Source organism: Mandrillus leucophaeus, unplaced genomic scaffold (genome assembly GCF_000951045.1).
Source record: "Mandrillus leucophaeus isolate KB7577 unplaced genomic scaffold, Mleu.le_1.0 Scaffold75, whole genome shotgun sequence".
Taxonomy (NCBI): Eukaryota; Metazoa; Chordata; class Mammalia; order Primates; family Cercopithecidae; genus Mandrillus; species Mandrillus leucophaeus.
In genome coordinates, this window is record NW_012108141.1 from 2,022,341 (window position 1) to 2,041,186 (window position 18,846).

An 18,846-nucleotide genomic window follows, 5' to 3' on the forward strand; every position below is an offset into this window, starting at 1 on the left:
TTCTTTCTTTCTTTCTTTCTTTCTTTCTTTCTTTCTTCTTTCTTTTCTTTCCTTTCTCTCTCTCTCTCTCTTTCTTTGATGGAGTCTCACTCTGTTGCCAGGCTGGAGTGCAGTGGCACGATCTTGGCTCACTGCAACCTCCGGCTCTCTGGTTCAAGCAATTCTCTTGCCTCAGTCTCCCGAGTAGCTCGGATTACAGGCACGCGCCACCACGCCCAGCTAATTTTTGTAGTTTTAGTAGAGACGGGGTTTCACCATGTTGACCAGGATGCTCTCTGTCTCCTGACCTTGTGATCCGTCTGCCTTAGCCTCCCAAAGTGCTGAGATTACAGGCATGAGCCACCGCACCCGGCCTTTTATTGTATTTTCTTTCTCCCCTCTCTCTTTTACAGCTTTATTGTGAGTTTTCCCCACAAGCCCATGCTATTTCTTTGCTCCTGTGCACAGTGAAAACTTTTGGCCTTGCCTCTGGACAAATATATCAGGATTGATAGATTTTTGTCATTGGTACAGGCCCTCGCTTCTTGTCCCCCTCCACTGCCTCTCTTTTTGCTGATCCAAGATCCCCAACATTCTCTCTAGCTGCCAGAGATCATTCCTGTTTCCCCATTATTCAGATATATTTAGCTTAGTTTTGCTTTAACTTCCATACCATCAAAACTCCTAGGCCTCTCTCTCCCTGGTCAAAGGCTCCATACAAAAGAGAGACATCTGCCCTGAGATAATTTCTGAGGCTTTCAGTATTGCAGAAGTGATTGCTGGCATTTCTTTTTCCAAGCAGCACATTTTTTTCTTCTCGGTTATATAGTTTATGTTGACATTTATCCTCTTACCTAATAGATTGTGATTTTTAGTTCCTCATTCCAGAGGAAATGCAGGTTGTCTACTCCAATGGTTAAAGAAAGCTGGTGATAGATGGCTGTACCTACTTACTCCTACACTCTACCAGAAGGCAGAGGCCGAGACTTAGTCCTCTGGAGATGGAGATACCAGCAAGTCATTCCTTCTTTTTTGCTTTGAGCAAAACAAATTCTTTATTAAAACAGTTGACTTGAAACAGTATATTATATCTAAAGGAAGAGTTTTTTTTTTTTTTAATCTGTATAGCAGACTTTTAAAGAAAGCAACTAGCTATGTATAACTGACATCTTTCCCTCCTATCTTTTGTCGGTTTGCCTCAGTTCATAATCTTATTAATGGACTTAGATTAGACTGTTCTGTTGTGATTTATTCATCTCCTTAAAATGTAGGGTCAAAAGTTTAACGTTCCCTCCTGAGGACTTTAAACCAATGTGGATATCAAAATGCCTCAGGTGACTTCTTGGCTTGTGATGACTTGGGAGCTAATTCCACTCCCTATTAAGAAGTGTTGCCTGTTTTTCTTTCTCATTTAATTTCATCTTCTCTCTATACAGGCCAAAAACGAGTTAGTACCTAAAATATCTGTGATTGTAGTCTCTCTTTATCTTCCTTTCCAATAAGAAAGCAACTTTCCAGTTTCTCAGTAAGGATAAATAAACTACAAATAGCTTTCTCCCAGTTAACCGACCTAGAGATCACTAGCATTTATTTATTTATTTATTTATTTTATTTTATTTTGAGACAGAGTCTCACTCTGTTGCCCAGACTGGAGAGCAGTGGCACGATCTCAGCTCACTGCAACCTCCGCCTCCTGGGTTCAAGTGATTCTTGTGCCTCAGTCTCTCGAGTAGTGGAGATTACTGGCATGTGCCACCATGTCCAGCTAATTTTTGTATTTTGAGTAGAGACAGGGTTTCACCATGTTGGCCAGGCTGGTCTCAAACTCCTGACCCCAAGTGATCCAGCCACCTTAGCTGGGATTACAGGCTTGAGCCATGGTACCTGGCCACTAGTATTTAAATTCATAAGTATAGTTCACAGATTAAATATGTCTAAGTCTGTTATCCATTGCTGAAATGTATAAACTTTGTTCAGATACAGACTGCTTTCTAGTATAGCAAAATAATTGAAGGTTTTAATCATAGAGCAATCCTTAATAGTTAACGTCATTTTATGACAGGGCATGGAGGTGGATATCAGTGTGGCCAGGAGCATTCTGGGATGGAGTCATGGGAAAAGTGGGATTTGAATCATGTGTGGGTGGGAGTCAGATGAGGGATGGAAAGTAGGACAGGGTGAAAAAAAGAATGAGCAAAGCTGAGGGCAGAAATGAGCATGAGATGAACCTGACAAGAGTAGTTGAAATTGATTTGGAAAAGCCCTAAATGAAAATTTAGGGTGAAGCATATGTCAATCAACTAAAAAATATATATTAGGAGCTTCCTAAGTGTCAGGCACTGCTCTAGGCATGCTGTAGCGGGGAAGACAAAGTTTCCATGGTCAAGGAACCTAAATTTGTACATGTGGTAGGGTAGGAGGGAAGAAATAAGCACACACACTTTTTGAAAAGGTAATTTCAGATTGTGATAGTTTGATCATTGTATCTAATCATGATAAAAGAAAATGAAACAGACTATAGCCACCAGATTTTTAAAATTTTGTACCCTTCTAGTTTAAATTAGAACAGCCATCCCATATATGTATGTTTTGTTCTCTTTTTACTTTATATTAGCATGATTAATATGATCTTCTACAGGATATTTTTAGCAGGAGTCTTTTAGAGCCACTTGCCCATTTTGTGAAGGTTGGCTTAGCACTCTATCTTGTAATCCTTAAATCTCCTTAACTACATGCATGTAAATGGAAACAGATGTTGCAATCTGCAGAAGGTGAATGACTGAGTGAGGGCACATGCTAGCTCCTCAGTTGTGGAGGTCTCACCTTTTCCTCAGGAAATTAGCACATGACAAATGATTTACAGTCAATTTTCAGTTCTTTCTTATTTTTTAGACAAAAATTAAGTTCTAAATATTTTCATCAACTCCATCAGGTACACACACCCCACTATGGGAACCACTACCACTGCCAAAGAGAGAGTCTGGGAAAGAGTGGCTATTTTACCAAGGGTGATAAGAGAAGGGGACTCTGTGAAGTGACATTTAAATTGAAACTGAAGTGTTGAGGCAAGAACCGCCATGCACAGAAGTGTGTGTAGGCCCAGGTGCTTCAGGGAAGCAGAGCCAGTATGAGTATTATGAGGATAAAAATTTACTATAGGAGTCAGATCTCACAGATGAGGGAGGATCTCAGGGAGTGAACATCTGGAAGGGAGAGTCAGGGGATCAGAGGAAGCATCAGTGACTGGTCCATCAGAAGCACTGGGACAGTTGGACAAATAGAGCCTGTGAGAAAATCCAAGAAGTTAAACCTGTTCAGCACCAAATTGGGGCTGCTAGGGTCTATGGGAGCTGTTGCTTCTGTGTAACTACCACCTCTGTGGGTCCACTGCCAAATATCTGGGTGGGAGGCCTGGGACCATCACTGATCATGAGGCCAGCAGTCCTGAGCATAAGCTGAATGTGGAGGAAAAGAACAAGGACAAGCTGGGATCCACTGGCTTACCAGTGTGTCTGTCAATGTGTCTAATCAAGATTAAGGGTCACTCCTTCACTTTTGATTTCCAAATCTCACATGAATTCTTCTTTGGCCAACTATAACCTACAACCACACAGGGAAAGAGATTCTGGGAAATGTAGTTCTAAGACTAACCAAGTCGATATAGTACAATCCAGGGAACAAAAAACCACAGGGAACAAAAACCCCAGAAGGCAGTGAATTCGGTGTGCTCAAGAGACATACAGAAAAAAGGTGATGCTGAGGCTCAACAAAGGAGGGGAGGGTAGAGGGAGCATGAGCAGAGAAGCAGGCAGAGCCCAGCTCATGTGAGGCCAGCTCATGGTATGTTTTGACTTAATTCTAAGCTGCAGGATTTTAAGCAAGGTGGCAGCATTCTGTAAGTTATTTTTTTAAAAGATTATTCTGGTTGTCACTGAAGTTTGGAAAGCAAGAGAAATGTTGAGAAGAGCCAACAGGGAAAACAGGAGGCTACTGAGGTAGCCCAGGAAACAGACAATGATGGCCTGGACTAGGATTATAAAATACAGATATTGAGAACTGGTCAGGAAGGCTTTTAGTCTCATTTCTCCAACATGTTTTTTTCAGTGCTGGAAACATTTCTCTCTATATGAGATGTGGGATCCATCTGCTGCAAGGAAGATACAGCAGAGGTAAATGGTTAGGGAGGGTCTGAGACAAACGTTGAGGACTTTCTCTGCACCAAGGCCTAAGCTGAACCTGCTCCTCGCAACAATCTGGAATGAGGAAACTGATGCACTGCGAGTTTAAGTATTATACTTCAACCAGGGTCACACAGTTAAAAGTAGTGGGCCCCTGATTCTAACCAGGATATCTCAGAATCCAGGATCTCAGCTCCTTCCAGGGTCCTGCTGCCTCTCAGGTGAAGGCCCTTGTGAGAATTCATGTCGACCATTAGCAGCTGTTGTCTGCACGAATATCACACCCGTTTGGCCTCTAAAGTGTACGTCAAGTGTACAGGCTGATGCTCTTCGTTCTACTCTCAACCTTCTTAGAGACTCCATGCTGCGTAATGCCTCCAGTCCAAGTTTCCAGGACCCTTAAATAATTCGTTCAGTGTTTAGTTCTCCATCATAACTACTTGAGGCTTTATAATATTTAAACATACAATTTTAGGGATAGAAAAGAACACATGTTGGCTTCCTGGGTATACACCTCATTGGAATAGTGTTACTCTTGAGGATTGGGAAATAGATTGAATTCTACATAACCCCCCCCCCTTTTTTTTTTTTTGGACAGAGTCTCACTCTGTCGTCCAGGCTGGAGTGCAGTGGCATGATCTCACCTCACTGCAACCTCCGCCTCCTGGGTTCAAGCAATTCTCCTGCCTCAGCCTCCCACGTAACTGGGACTACAGGCGCATGCCACGACGCCCAGCTAATTTTTGTAATTTTAGTAGAGATGGGGTCTTACCATATTGGCCAGGCTGGTCTCGAGCTCCTGACTTCAAGTGATCCACCCACTTCAGCCTCCCAAAATGCTGGGATTATAGGTGTGGGCCACTGTGCCCAGCCCCACATAACTCTTTTAAAACAATGTTGTTATAAGGCAGTGTTGTCATATTTTCCATAGGTTTTTTTTTTTTTCCGGTCCCCGATCAGTCCTTTAAAGAGCTTTCATGTGTTATCTCAATTAGTGCTACACTTTATTTGAGAGAAAGCTGAAAAGTAAATAATAAAGACATGAGATTTACTATTAAATATTCAATAGTTGAAGGGTATGTTCAAGATAAAAAAAAATCAAGATCTGTTTTCTGATTAATGGTCTATTTATTGATACCATTCTATTTTAACAAAGAACATATTTCAAATTACAAGGTATACAAGTCAATACTGTTTTGAAGTTAAAAATTATTTGCTTTGAGAGTATATGTGTGTATGTATATATGAGATAAATGATTGTAACATGTGTGTGTTAGTGATAATATGTGGTCCTTGGTTATTAGTTATATACTATGTACCTGTGAGATGCAAGGTAAGTGGGTCACAGAATCTCAAATTTATGAAACACTTAGATTTTTCGGGGAAGTTACATGGAAGGAACTAGGGAGTTTCATGATTAGATAAGACGTTCGGGTGGGATCTCCACTGGACAGCACTCTAAATCATCAGCAGTGTGAGCAGTGATACAATTTGAGAAAGTGAGTATAGGTTTAAATTCTGGCCACAGACAACCTCTCCTACAGAATTCACTGAACCTCCTCTGGAAGGAGGTTTCCATGTCCTGCAGAGGCTAATTGAGCACCAATCATGCCTCCACTAACCGACTTGGCTGCTTCCTCTAGTGCTTAATACTTCACTGTTCCCTTTCTTCATGGGAGATAGTGTGGTAATTGATAATCACAATACAAACTCTGAAACAAGTAAACGGACAATAAAACTCATATTTGCCTAAAATAAGTTTTGAAAAGGATCTTGGTGGCTATCTTGTTAGATCGTAGAAAGCTGAGGCTTATTGGGAAAGCCCTTTTCCTTTGGGAAAGGGAACTTTTGTATGGTTGGGAAAAGGTTGGTCACTGGCTGATCTATAAAGTCCTTTTCATTGCAAGATTACATGATTTTCGGTAAACCGTATATTTTTTAAAAACAGTTCAGAATATCTGCAAGTGTTTTACCACGTGCTTCTTATTGTTGGAGAAGCTGAGCAAACATCCTGTCATGAAAAGACAAGGATGTTGCATCATCCCTGGTCCCTGTAGTGAGTGTCCTGAAGATAATAAGTAAGAGGTTACCAGGGGCTAGCCAACATGGAGTAGCCAGGAAGGAACCAGCACCTTCTCTGAGACAATGGTCTGACTGCCCTCCTGCCCATAACAACATCAATTAAAAAATTATTAAAACCTAGTTCCACAGTATTATTAGGCACTGTGGAAGAATCAGGGAAATAAACTGTGGCTCTTGCCCTCCAGGAGCTGACAATCTGGTTGGAGAGATAGGATGAACACACAAGAATTGGTTAACCATTTAGTGTTCACCCATGTGGTACTGAACCAAGTGAAATAGGAGTTTTAAGATAACTTGTGTGTCCAGAACGGTTTATTTAAGAGTCAGGACTTGAACTAAGCTGGATTGAGTGAGGATGAATAGGGAGAAGAAAGCATTTCTGTGGGCTGTTGGGGACAAGGTGAGAAAGGAGTCAACTCAGATAAATCAGAGCATATGACATGTACACTGGAGAGGAGGCAGGCACTGAATTGTGGTAGGATGGAGAAGAGCTGACTTGAATGAAGCAAAGGGGAACAAAAAGAAATAAAATGGTCAGCCTGAGCGGGCAAGATAGAATCACACGGCTTCCAAAGCCAGAAAGGAGGCTATGAGAGCCACACACTGGTGATCTCCAGTGGTGATACCAAACAACAATCAGCATGAATCTCTCAGACACATTGTGTGTGAGGTCTGTAGGCTGATTCAAATACAGAGGTTGATGGCCACAGCAGCTTGGTGAGGTCCAGCTCAATTTCAAACTGCTTGGCTCACCAGCGTGCTCACAGGCTTAGGACTTGCTGACATGTGCCTCAGATACTCTCTGGAGGCTGCAGTGCGTGGAAGCCTAGGGCTGCTCTTCCAGACAGCTGTTGTGTGTGGGATGGGGTTGTGTGAGCATCTGTGTAGACATGGGTATTACTAAAATCACGGCCTTAAGCATGATGAAATTCAATTGGTGGGCAGTAGAAGAACAAAGACAATCATAGCCTCTAACAATTCTTAACGTTTAGATTCTTAAAATCAACTTTCTAACTTTAGTTACAATTTCAGAGTAATGTTTTAGATGTTCTAGTCAAATTAACAAGCCTTTGTATTATATACCATCCTCCTTTGGAATGATCTTGGTATAATTAAAACAGAACGTTTTTAACACAGAATACTTATTGGGGAAGTGGTCTCTTATGCAGTCTTCTTTTGTTGAGGACGTTGAGATTTTCTAACTTTCAGAACTTTCTTTTTTTGATGTTTTTTCCCATTCTTTTGCTTTTTCTTTTGGCTGACCTGTGAGAAGGGAAAAAAGGGCAATGTTTCTGAATCTTACCATTTTAACCTCCTTATATTTGGACTCTCCTGATCATAGTCTTTCTTTACTCTCAAAACCACATTAAAGTTGCTTCACTCTCAGAGGGGCTCCTTTACATTCTCTCTACTTTGCTCACTTTGAGGAGGAGGCAACAGCCTTCTAACTGGCTGTCTTTTGTCTATTCTTCTGACTTATTACATTCTCCTGGCAACCGTGCTTACCACTCTCCTGCCCCAGCTACAACCCTCTGAAGTTGGCACTATTTCCACGTTTTACATAGGAGGAGGCTGAGGCTTGGAGAGGGTGACTTTCCCAAAACTGGACAGCTAGTATGTGGCAGAACCACCAGTCTGTGAGACTCCAGAACCCAATCTCCCACCCACATATTCTGTGGCTCTCTTCAAATCCAACTCCTTAGTGTGCCATGCAGGATTCCTCCTGCTTTATCCTGATCTACTTTTCTGCCTCAGTCCCTTCATTCTCTTCACACAAACTCCAGCCACATTAATGGAGGCTCCCTGAACACAGCAAGTTCTCTCATGATTCTACTCTTCTGTTCACGCTCTCCTCACCTTCCTGGCAAATTACTTATGCTTCAACACCCAAATCAAGTATCACCTGACATGAGAAATCTTCCTTAACACTTTCTCCTGCCCCATTCCCCCAGCAAAGTTAAGTACTCCCTCCTTTATGTCTTCAAGATTCTTGTGCATACTTTTATACTTCTCACATTGTATCATAATTATTAGCATATGTGCTACAACAGGAAGGGATTATACCTTATTATCTTTGTATCCTCTGTGTCTACCATTAAATTCTTTACATACTTATTGTATTAAATAAGGACAAGCTCTGTAACCCCAAGGAACACACATTCCTCCCGTGGAAGACAGAGAGGAGATACTATATGTAGGAACCTAATTTTGTCCTAGGAACAAAATAGAAGCACCATAATATGAATGAAACATGTATTCTTAAAAGTTATGTATTCTTATAGTGTTAATGAAAAAGCAGATTCCTTGTCTTCTAAAGTTAATTTCTAAAAGAAAGAAATCTTTGATCCTCCTTTTCACCAACCTGTTTTTCCCACTTTTTAATCAATTCCTTCACATCTGCTGAATCTGGGTTTAGACATGTTTGATCTCCATTCTTCAGCGTAGCACTGCCAAATAAATAGCAATGAGATAGTTTTTTCTCATTAATAATTTAAATGCTTTTTCTCAGAAATAATGAAAATCAGTATGAATTTTGCTGAATTTTCTAATGAAACTGCTTAAAATTATTTCCTAGGACAAGAAGAGTCACTGGTTGAATTTTTTTTTGAGACTGAGTCTCGCTCTGTCACCAGGCTGGAGAACAGTGGTGCCATCTTGGCTTACTGCAACCTCCACTTCCTGGATTCAAGTGATTCTCCTGCCTTAGCCTCCCAAATAGCTGGGACTACAGGCGCATACCACCACGCCCAGCTAATGTTTGTATTTTTAGTAGAGACGGGGTTTTACTACATTGGCCAGGATGGTCTCGATCTCTTGACCTTGAGATCTGCCTGCCTCAGCCTCCCAAAGTGCTGGGATTACAGGTGTGAGCCACTGCGCCTGGCCCTGGTTGAATTTTAAAAATTACTTACAGTAGACTGTCTGGAAATAATTTAAATATTTCTTTAATTTTTCTGTATAGTCTGAGAATAAGAGTAGTCAAGGATGATTTATAAAGACAAAATATGCACACATCCTTTAACCTAGCAATTCTAATCTCTAGAAAGGAAAGAATTACAGACACAATACTGCCACAATAAGTTTTATTTCAGCAGTAATAATTTGGAAATAATCTATATTTCCAACAACAATCCTGGTCATATAAATTATGGTTTATCCATATGATGAAATACAGTTTGGCCATTAAAAATGACATTAGGTAAAAATGACATTATTAGAGATTTACTGACATGAAAAAATGTTCACAATATAGTGTTAATGAAAAAGTGGATTACAAAACAGTGTATAGTGTATGATTTAATTTTTGTGTTTATGTATTGTGTCTGTAAATACATATCTATGTTATGTACACATGAAGCAAGTAAGGGAGATTTAGAAAACTGTATACTAAGGGGTTAACAGTATTTGTCACTCAAGGGTAGAATTATGAGTGATTTTTATTTTCTTCTATTGTGTTATCTGCATTAAACATTTTGTGCAATAAACACGTGTTACTTTGGTAATATGTCATTCTTGGGGCCTAATCTACCAGAAATTCCTTGTATTTTTAAGGAGAAGAAAAGAAAGGAGCTGCCCAAGTTTATGGAGGGGCTAACCATCTGATTTTTAAGTGTTTCTATGGGCAAGCACTCCAAGGGTAAAACTCATGCTAAATTTAATGTTCTTGCCAATACGGTGCATGCATGTTAGCTGGGTTGTTACTTACATGATTTCAGTTTTCTCGCAGGAAAGGTTTGGAGCAAATTGTTTAAGGTCTTTCAAGGATTGTAGGTGGATAGTCCCTTGGTTGGTGTTGATACAGGAACAGCGACCCTTCCTCATTACTGGGGTTCCTGAGGGAAAGAAAAAGAGAACACATCAGTATAGGCCAGTGTTTCAGTTTAGGTGATCTCTCAAAATGATACATTTGACTGAGTCATGATTATTGCTATCATTTACTGAGTGCCTAAAAATCATCACCACAAACCTTTGAAGGAGGTATCATCTCTATTTTATACATAAGGAAATTAAGGTTCAGAAAGATTAAGAACAAAGTCATACAGCTTTTAGGGAGCAGGGGCAGGGTTTTAGCCCAGATCTCTCTGAGTCCAAAGGCATTGCTCTTAACTACCACACCGTTATGTCCTTGGGAGAAAAAGAGACTTTCACAATATTTAATAAATGCCTACCACAAGACAAACAGATAACTAATTCATGTATGCTATGCTGATCACAGTTTCTTAAGCAACTCCTAAACCATTTATTATTTATTATCTGATCTTAGGGAATGGAACTGGTGTTGGTGTTGAATAGAAAGCACTCCTTTGTAACCAATCACCACTTCCATCCTCATCCTCTCTCCTCCCCACTGCCTTGCTTTTCAATAGTGTTTAAAATTTTTGGAAACCCCTTAAAATACATTATCTTAATTCTTAAATTCATATATTTACTTGGTACCTATTGTATTACATGCCGTACATTGTGTAGCAGTCAGAAAAGGTATAACTACAAAGTTCTATTTTACAGACGATGAGGAAACTGAGGTCTAGAAAGATTAAGTAATTTGTTTAAGGTAACAAAGATAGTTAGTAAATAGATTAGGGACAACCTCTCTGATTATTGGTTGGATCCTTAATTGGTTAGCCACAGATTTACTTATCAAAAAACAGTATCAGGGAGAAGAAAATAATTTAGGAGATAGAGTTTCATCTCACTATTACCCAGTTCAATGAACATTTATTGAACACTTACTAGGAATTCATACACCTAGACTACAAAGACTTGTGTTTGACTTGGCAGATCTAAGTTATGAACTTTGGATAACTGATCATGTCACTGAGAAGCTTTTATGGGTGACCAAATATTACTCTTCAATGCAGGCAGAACATTCATCTGGCTAATTAAGATTCTTTTACAGTGAATCACTTCTCTTACTTTGCAACCTAACTCAGAACCCCTTACCTTGCACTCCAATCAGAACCAGGAAGATGATGCCCAAGAGGAAAAGAACACCACTTTTCTTCATAGTGATAGAATGGAGTTCCAAGTCACTCCTGTATTGGATTTTGAGCCTGAGAAATTCTTTAGAGAACACATTTTGGGAATCATATTTATTTAGGAAATTAATTTCTCTCCTAAACTCTGATTGGCTAGCATCTTTAGCTGAGCTAACTAAATTAACCACAAACTTGATTGTGCTGGGGGAAACCCTAGTCTCAGATCCAAGGGAATTTCTGCATGTTTTTATTTCCATTTCACATAAATGGGTGGTTTATAGTAAGGGATGTGAAACTAGCAACACTGATAGCCTTTAGCATATTCACAGCTGCTCACCTGTGTGAAGAATAGGTTATATAATGAATCTACTAATGTTATACAACAAGGGTTGGAGATGTGGTTTCCAGATGGGAAATATTAAAGTCCAGATAAGTAATATACTTTTCAAATTCCCTTACTATTTATGGCATGTTCTTCTGCATAATAGATGGCTACATTGATATTTTCTTATATTGCCCACCTAACAACTTAAAGCACCTGAATTGCCTCTGGGACCAGATCATTTTCTACTAGTGGTAAGCTCATTTTGTGTCATTCCTGCTACTGTTTATTATTTTTTAAATTATTAGATTGGTTAGCATAAGGGGTCAGTTGCATGTAAGAGATCCAAATTGACAGTGGCTAAGAAATGCAATGAAAACGAAGATAAATAGCTAGGACCTAATTAAACTAAAGAGCTTTTGCACAGCAAAAGGAACAGTTAGCAGAGTAAACAGACAACCCACAGAGTGGGAGAAAATATTCACAATCTATATACCTGATAAAGGACTAATATCTAGAACCTACAATGAACTCAAACAAATCAGTAAGAAAAAAACAAACAACCCCATTAAAAAGTGGGCTAAGGACATCAAAATACAATTCTCAAAAGAAGATACACGAATGGCCAACAAACATATGAAAAAATGCTCATCACTAATGATCAGGGAAATGCAAATCAAAACCACAATATGTCACCACTTTACTCCTGCAAGAATGGCCATAATCAAAAAGTCAAAAAACAGCAGATGTTGGTGTGGATGTGGTGATCAGGGAACACTTCTACACTGCTGGTGGGAATGTAAACTAGCATAGCCTCTATGGAAAACAGTGTGGAGACTCCTTAAAGAACTAAAAGTAGAACTACCATTTGATCCAGCAATCCCACTACTGGGTATCTACCCAGAAGAAAAGAAGTCATTATTTGAAAAATGTACTTGCACATGCAGGTTTATAGCAGCACAATTCACAACTGCCAAATCATGGAACCAATCCAAATGCCCAACAATCAATGAGTGAATAAAGAAACTGTGGTATATATATACACAATAGACTACTACTCAGCCATAAAAAGAAATGAATTAATGGCATTTGCAGTGACCTGGATGAGATTGGAGACTATTATTCTAAGTGAAGTAACTCAGGAATGGAAAACCAAACATCATACGCTCTCATTGATATGTGGGAGCTAAGCTATGAGGACACAAAAGTGTAAGAATGATACAATGGAGTTTGGGGATTTGTGGAGAAGAGTGAAAGAGGGGTGAGGGATAAAAGACTACAAATAGGGTGCAGTGTATACTGCTTGGGTGATGGGTGCACCAAAATCTCACAAATTACCACTAAAGAACTTATTCATGTAACCAAACACCACCTGTACCCCAATAACTTACAGAAAAATAAAAAAATAAACAACAACAACAGAAAACAGTGGTTAAGACAGAAGCTTATTTCTCCCTGAAAGACATAGGTGGATTAGCACTTGGATGGTGGCTCTTTCCCATGAGGTCTTCCAGGCTCCTCCTTTCTTGTGTTGTCACCATCTCTGGATTGCTGCCCTCACGCACATGGCCAAAGGTGGCTTGCCACCATGTCCAATTTCCAAGTATAGGATGGTGAGAAGGCAGAAAAAGGGCATGTCCCTCCTTTGTAGACATCCTAGAAGTTGTACTCATCATTTTCTATCACCTCCTAAGGGGGCAGGCCTTAATCACATGGCTACACCTAGCTGTAGGGGAAGTTAAGAAATGTGATCTTTATTTTCGTTGACTAGCTAAAGACTGGAGATTTCACTATTGTAAAACAATGTTTCTTAACTTTTTTCATTATGGACTCAGCTAAATGAAAACTAAATTTAATTTGTTCCTAAAGAGAGAAATCAAATGCTAAGAAATAAGATTTTGTTGGGTAGGGTTGAACTTTGGTAGGCCACTAGTCATTGTAATATCTAAGATTTTTTAGCTCTCCAAGGACCGATTTTTGTCCCCCTTGGGAGCAATTTATCCCTCCTCTCATTGACAATGCAAGCTGTAGAATTGGAGGAAAATGGATACTAGCATTTTATGTCACATGGTGCACATTTTTTGACTGGCTTCTATACAGATTATTAATACTTAAATGGAATTACAGAATTCTTTTTGAAGAAAACATGTGGTGACCATTGATACAGCTTATCCATTTGCTCATGCTTAATTTTGGTACTGACTGTGGCAATGCATAGAGTGGAGATAGGTTCACGTTCCTGCTTTACTACTTAATGACTGTGTGCAAAATACTTAATTTTTGTGAGCCTCATTTAAGAAAATTATTAGACCTCATGGGGTGTTAAGATTAATGCCAAGGACAGATTGTCGACTGCAAAGCATCACAGGACTTGTGGCTGTTCTTTCCAGCAAAGAAAGGAGGAAGGAAATTTCTTAGGATAAAAACTAAGACCCAGCACTGTCGGTGCTACCTTCCTTTCCAGCCTCTTCTTGCACAGCTCTCTGCTCCCATCATTTTGTCTTCTCTCAGTTTTCTTTTCTTTTCTCCTTCTCCTTCCCCTCCTGTCCCCTCCCCTCTTCTTTTCTTTTATTTTCTTCTCTTTTTTCTTTTCTTTTCTCTTCTCTCTGAGACGGAGTTTTGCTCTTTTTGCCCAGGCTGGAGTGTAATGGTGCAGTCTCCGCTCACCGCAACCTTCATCTCCCAGGTTCAAGCGATTTTCCTGCCTCAGCCTCCCAGGTAACTGGGATTACAGGCACCTGCCACCATGCCGGGCTAATTTCTGTATTTTTCGTAGAGATGGGGTTTCACCATGTTGCCTAGGCTGGTCTCGAACTTCTGACCTCAGGTGATCTGCCGGCTTAGGCTTCCCAAAGTGCTGCGATTGCAGGCGTGAGCCACTGCATCCGGCCCTTCTCTCTGTTTTCAAAGGGGACAATGCTCCTTCCCATGGCACTGTTTTTGCTCATGCCATTCTTCTGCCTGGAGAGACTGTGCATGCTCCTCATTCCTGCCCTCCTGCATAGCAGTTATTTACCATAGTTACCCAGGCCAGCATCATTTCCCTGGGAAGACTTCCCTGAACCCCAGAGGAGCTCTCACGGCACACTTACAGAGACCTCGCTGAGCCCGTGTCCGCGGCAACGCTACGTTTCCTTGCGACCCTATGGTTAACATTTCCTTCCGCCAATAGGCAAGGAAGGCCTGCGAGGGTCCCCGTCTGAGTATGGTGCTGAACACGGTGCCTGGCACCCAGTAAGCGCACACACACGAGGGAAGGAGCTGGGAGCTGGCACAGCAGGTCTGGAAGTTGGACAGGGTCTGCAAAGGGCTGCCTGGCTCCAGGGGCCTCACACGCAGTGACAGCCGGGCCGAGGTGCATGTACTGCGCATGCCCAGCCAACCGGTCTTCCAGAACCTTCTTTCGTGAGGAGGTTGTATCCGGAGCTCTCAACGCTCGCTGGTGCTGCTCGTGGTGCCACTGGGTACCTTTGCTGCCAGTGCTGATCCAGCCGGAGGCGAAGAGAAGCACTTTGGGGGCAAAAGGTAGTGGTTGTGCCTTCGGGATCGCTCCTCTCTGTCCCCTGAGCGGCCCGCAGCCTCCCCAGCCGAGATTGCGGTGCTTTTAGGGGTGGGTGGGAAAGTTCTCAGGGGCGGTGGCCATGAGCAGAGAGGCCTGTTTTGCAGGTTTCACACGAGGCTTGGGTGAGGCCAGCAGGTAAGGACGGCCCCAGAAGGGCCAGGGCACTGGGCTTCGGGGTAACCCTGGGCCGTGGGCTTCAGTGACTGGGACAAAGGCCCTTCGGGTAAGAGAAAGGAGGTGTGGGGGTCAGTTAGGAGTCACTGAGGCCAGATCTTATTTATTACCCAAAAAGCGGCTAATTTTCTGAGGTAGCAAGCGGAATGGGAAGGCTTCTCTCACCTGACCCTGCTTCATGTTGAAACTGTTCTGCCATGGTAGGGTAGGGCCCTTCCGAGCAGGCTGGGGCCGCTGCTCTCAGCTCAGGCCTGTCCAGACACTAGTTTCCTGGGCTTCGTTTAGGAACTTGTCATGCAAAGTCTGAGAGCAGCCACCTTCTCTCAGGAAGCAGGCAGCAGGAAGGAGAAAATCCCATTGATCATTGCATTTATGGCTAGACAAGGCTTTTAGGAGAAACAGAAACCTGGTGAGAGGATGTTGCAGGCTTTTCTCACAGCCCTGGGAATGGAGCCAAGGATGATCTAGAGTTGAAATCAACAGTTACCAATTCCTTTTTGGACAAGAATTTTAACTTCCTGTGCCTTGAAAAATTCCAGTTCTGTGTCCGTAGGGGATCCAAATGCTGATGTGACCCCAAAGAACTTTACCAAGTGGAATTCTTAGTTTTCACGGGTGTAGCCCAGCCTCCCCCTTGAATCTTTTTGGTTGTGGAATCGAGGTGTTCTGTTTAATTATCCAGGGTGACTGGCTGTCGCGGGGAGGATAAGAGCCTTCCTTTTTTACTTGTGAGAGGAGAAGTTTCTCTCATAAAGAAACCTCCAGGCCTGTTTGAGTTTCCCTCAGTGCGGACTTCCCCTCCTCTCGGCAGCTGTTAGTACTAAACTGACTAGAAAGGGATTTATTTCTTGAAAGTCTTCTGCCCCAAGAGAACATTTTACTTTTTTTTTTCCCTCTCCTCTCCTCACGCAGGGAGTCATTTCTTCCTTCCTAAATACAACATGGTAGGTTACATGCAGGCAAATCCTAGCTGTGGAAGGTTTTACATCCTGTCTGCCTCTAAATCACTAAGAGAAAGGATAAAGTTCTTTCTTTGCTAATCTTATTATCTGACTTCTTGGTTTATATTTCTCATGTAAAACTGAAGGACTGGGTTAGGTTTGTGAATAAACAATTTTGAGAGAGCATGTTAAGGACATCATGTAAAGGACAAGTTTCCCAAAATGTTGACGATAACATTTTTGCTTGGTGACTTGAGGCAAGTCAGCTTGTAGTCTGATGATATGTAACAACAGCCATTAAGAAGCTGCTGACTAACCTGAAGAAAAATTATCCTGAAAAGAAAATATGTTTATACTTAAAATATCCATATTTATTTAAAATGGCACTTTAAAATTGCCTATGTAAGTAATTTTACAAGAAAAAAATCCACATTCTTAAAAATCTTCATTTACTGTTTATCATTCACTTCATTCACCAAACTTTTATTCTTATGGTTCTAGACTCTGAGGACACATATATGAACAATGGTTTCCTCAAGGAGCTCACAGTTCAGTGGGGGAAAACAGCATGTACATTAACACTTATTATAGAAGAAGTGGTATGATAAAGGATTGTACAGAATAATTGGAGGTACAGAGAAGTGCACAACCCTGGCTGATGGGTTAGGTCTGAAAGGGAGACACAGTTAGGTCAGACACAGCTGTCTGAGTTAGGTCTGAAAGGGAGAATTGGCTGGAATTTGTTACAAGAAGAAGGTGGGGGAATATTCTAAGCAAGAGGCGGGAGAAGGTATGCCAAATTTGAGAAGCTGCAAGTACTTTAGCAAGGGTGGAGGGTAGAATGAATAATGGAGTGGTGAGAAATTGGTCTAGAAATGTGACAGGAACAACATGATGAAGTGCCCTGTGAATCTCTATGTGGGGAGGCGACACTGCAGAATTTTAACTAAGGGAATGACATGAGATTTATACACACACACACCCCCCTGTATATACATCTGCCCCTTGACCCCAGTCTTTAATCTTGTTTTACTTGAACATTTCCTTGTGTCTACATAGTTTATATATTTGTAAAATGTTCTCATATTTCTAGCCTCTTCATTCTCAGTGCTGTGTCTTTGAGTTGTTTCCAATAATGTCTCAGTAATACAACAGTGCTCTTACTGTTTTAAAAAAGATTTTACTCTCTGGGGATATTTCCCATCTTTGAAACTATAGGGACAAGGGTTAAAAACGTTTCTGTATCTTCTGTGACATTTTGACAGATTGCTTGCCAGAAAGATTGGGCTATCAGTATGTAGATGTATCTGTTTCACAATCCTCTTGTCATTTTATTTACTTTTGTTCATTTAGCATGTGAAGATTGGCACTAGAGACTAATGTTAATTCCCTTTTCTTTACAAATTGATATTTTACTTTGTATTGGTTTAATGTCTTCATTTCCTACCTTTTCAAGACCACTCGTCAAGTAGAGTTGGAGTATTGACCTTGTAAATATCTGTCAGTTCTTTACATATTTTTATTAGGAAGCTCCAATGCATTTTTAGTGAAAATATTTGCTTTTTCCATTTTGTTAAATTAATTTCTTTCATAATTAAAAAAAAGAAAATGCAAGTTAGGGGCTGAATTGTGCTCCCCCACCAAATGCTTATGTTGAAAACCTAACTGCCAGTACCTCAGAAGTTGACTGTATTTAGAGAAAGAGTTTTCACAGAGGTAGTTAAGTTAAGGTGAGGTCCCGGAGGAAGCACAGTCTTTGGACTTACTAGACCAAGATATTAAATCAGCGGTCTTAAATATACTCAAAGAGCTAAAGGAAATCATGTACAAAAAACAAAAGGAAACCAGACAAAATGAGAATAACAATAAAGGGATAGAAATTATAAAAAAGGAACCAAATAGAAATGATGGAGCAGAAAAGTGCAAAACTGAAGTGAAAAAATTTAATCGATGGGTTCAGCAGCAGTTCTGAGCCAGCAGAAAAAAGAATCTGCAAATCTGAAGATAGGGTAATTGAAATTTTCAAGGCTGAGAAGTAGAAAGAAAAAATAATGAAGAAAAGTGAACAGAGCCGAAGAGAACTATGAGAAACCATCAAGTGGACTAATACATGCATAATATGAGTTTCAGAAGGAGAAGAGAGAGAAAGGGACAGAAGACTATTCACAGAAATAATTACTGAAAACTTCCAAAATCCAATGAAACATATGAATATACATGAATCCAAGAAGCTCAGTGAACTCCAAGCAAGTTAAACTCAAAAAGATCCACACTGAGATACATAATAGTCAAGCTGTCAAACCTTAAGAGACAAAGAATCTTGAAAGCAGCAGGTGAAGTGATTCATCATATACATCCAAGGGATCCTAGACAACATTAACAGCTGATTTCTTATCAGAAACCAAGGAGGCAAGAGGGCGGTGAAACAACATGTTTAAAGTGCTGAAAGAAAAAATAATCTGTCAATGAAGAATTCTATATCTGGCAAAACCACCCTTCAAGAATGAAAAAGAAATGAAGACATAAATAGACAGAAGCTAGGGGGAGTTTTTTACTAGTAGACTTGCTCTCCACAACATATTGAAGGCAGTCCTGCAGGCTGAAATGAAAGGATACTAACTCAAAGCCATAT

At 40.7% G+C, this 18,846-nt stretch overlaps 2 protein-coding genes across 3 annotated transcripts in view; one reads left to right on the forward strand and one right to left on the reverse strand.

Moving 5' to 3' along the window:
• Positions 1–5,139: 5,139 nt before the first annotated feature.
• CXCL9 (chemokine (C-X-C motif) ligand 9) lies at positions 5,140–14,876 on the reverse strand. 2 transcript variants are annotated; one of them, XM_011966191.1, is made up of 4 exons: positions 11,181–11,312; positions 9,946–10,072; positions 8,602–8,686; positions 5,140–7,502 (listed from the first exon to the last, which is right to left on the reverse strand). In XM_011966191.1, the coding sequence occupies exons 1-4, from the start codon at positions 11,242–11,244 to the stop codon at positions 7,401–7,403; spliced, it is 378 nt and encodes a 125-aa protein (XP_011821581.1). In that variant the 5' UTR covers positions 11,245–11,312; the 3' UTR covers positions 5,140–7,400. The 2 variants fall into 2 exon arrangements, with proteins under 2 accessions (XP_011821581.1, XP_011821582.1); XM_011966192.1 differs by lacking the exon at positions 11,181–11,312 and adding an exon at positions 14,554–14,876 and having other exon boundaries at positions 6,590–7,502.
• A 66-nt stretch (positions 14,877–14,942) lies between these two features.
• The window catches only part of ART3 (ADP-ribosyltransferase 3), a 98,254-nt gene continuing 94,350 nt past the window's right edge, over positions 14,943–18,846 (forward strand). Inside the window, exon 1 of the mRNA XM_011966193.1 lies at positions 14,943–15,062. The gene's annotated coding sequence lies outside the window, so the exon portion shown is untranslated. The remainder of the gene's footprint in view (positions 15,063–18,846) is intronic.

Coding starts and splice junctions, on each gene's coding strand:
- CXCL9 (XM_011966191.1), bottom strand. CDS start 11,244: ATGAAGAAAAGTGGTGTTCTTTTCCTCTTGGGCATCATCTTCCTGGTT. Junction 8,687..9,945: donor TGCGAGAAAACTGAAATCAT/GTAAGTAACAAC, acceptor TTTATTTGGCAG/TGCTACGCTGAAGAATGGAG. Junction 7,503..8,601: donor TTAAAAAGTGGGAAAAACAG/GTTGGTGAAAAG, acceptor CCCTTCTCACAG/GTCAGCCAAAAGAAAAAGCA.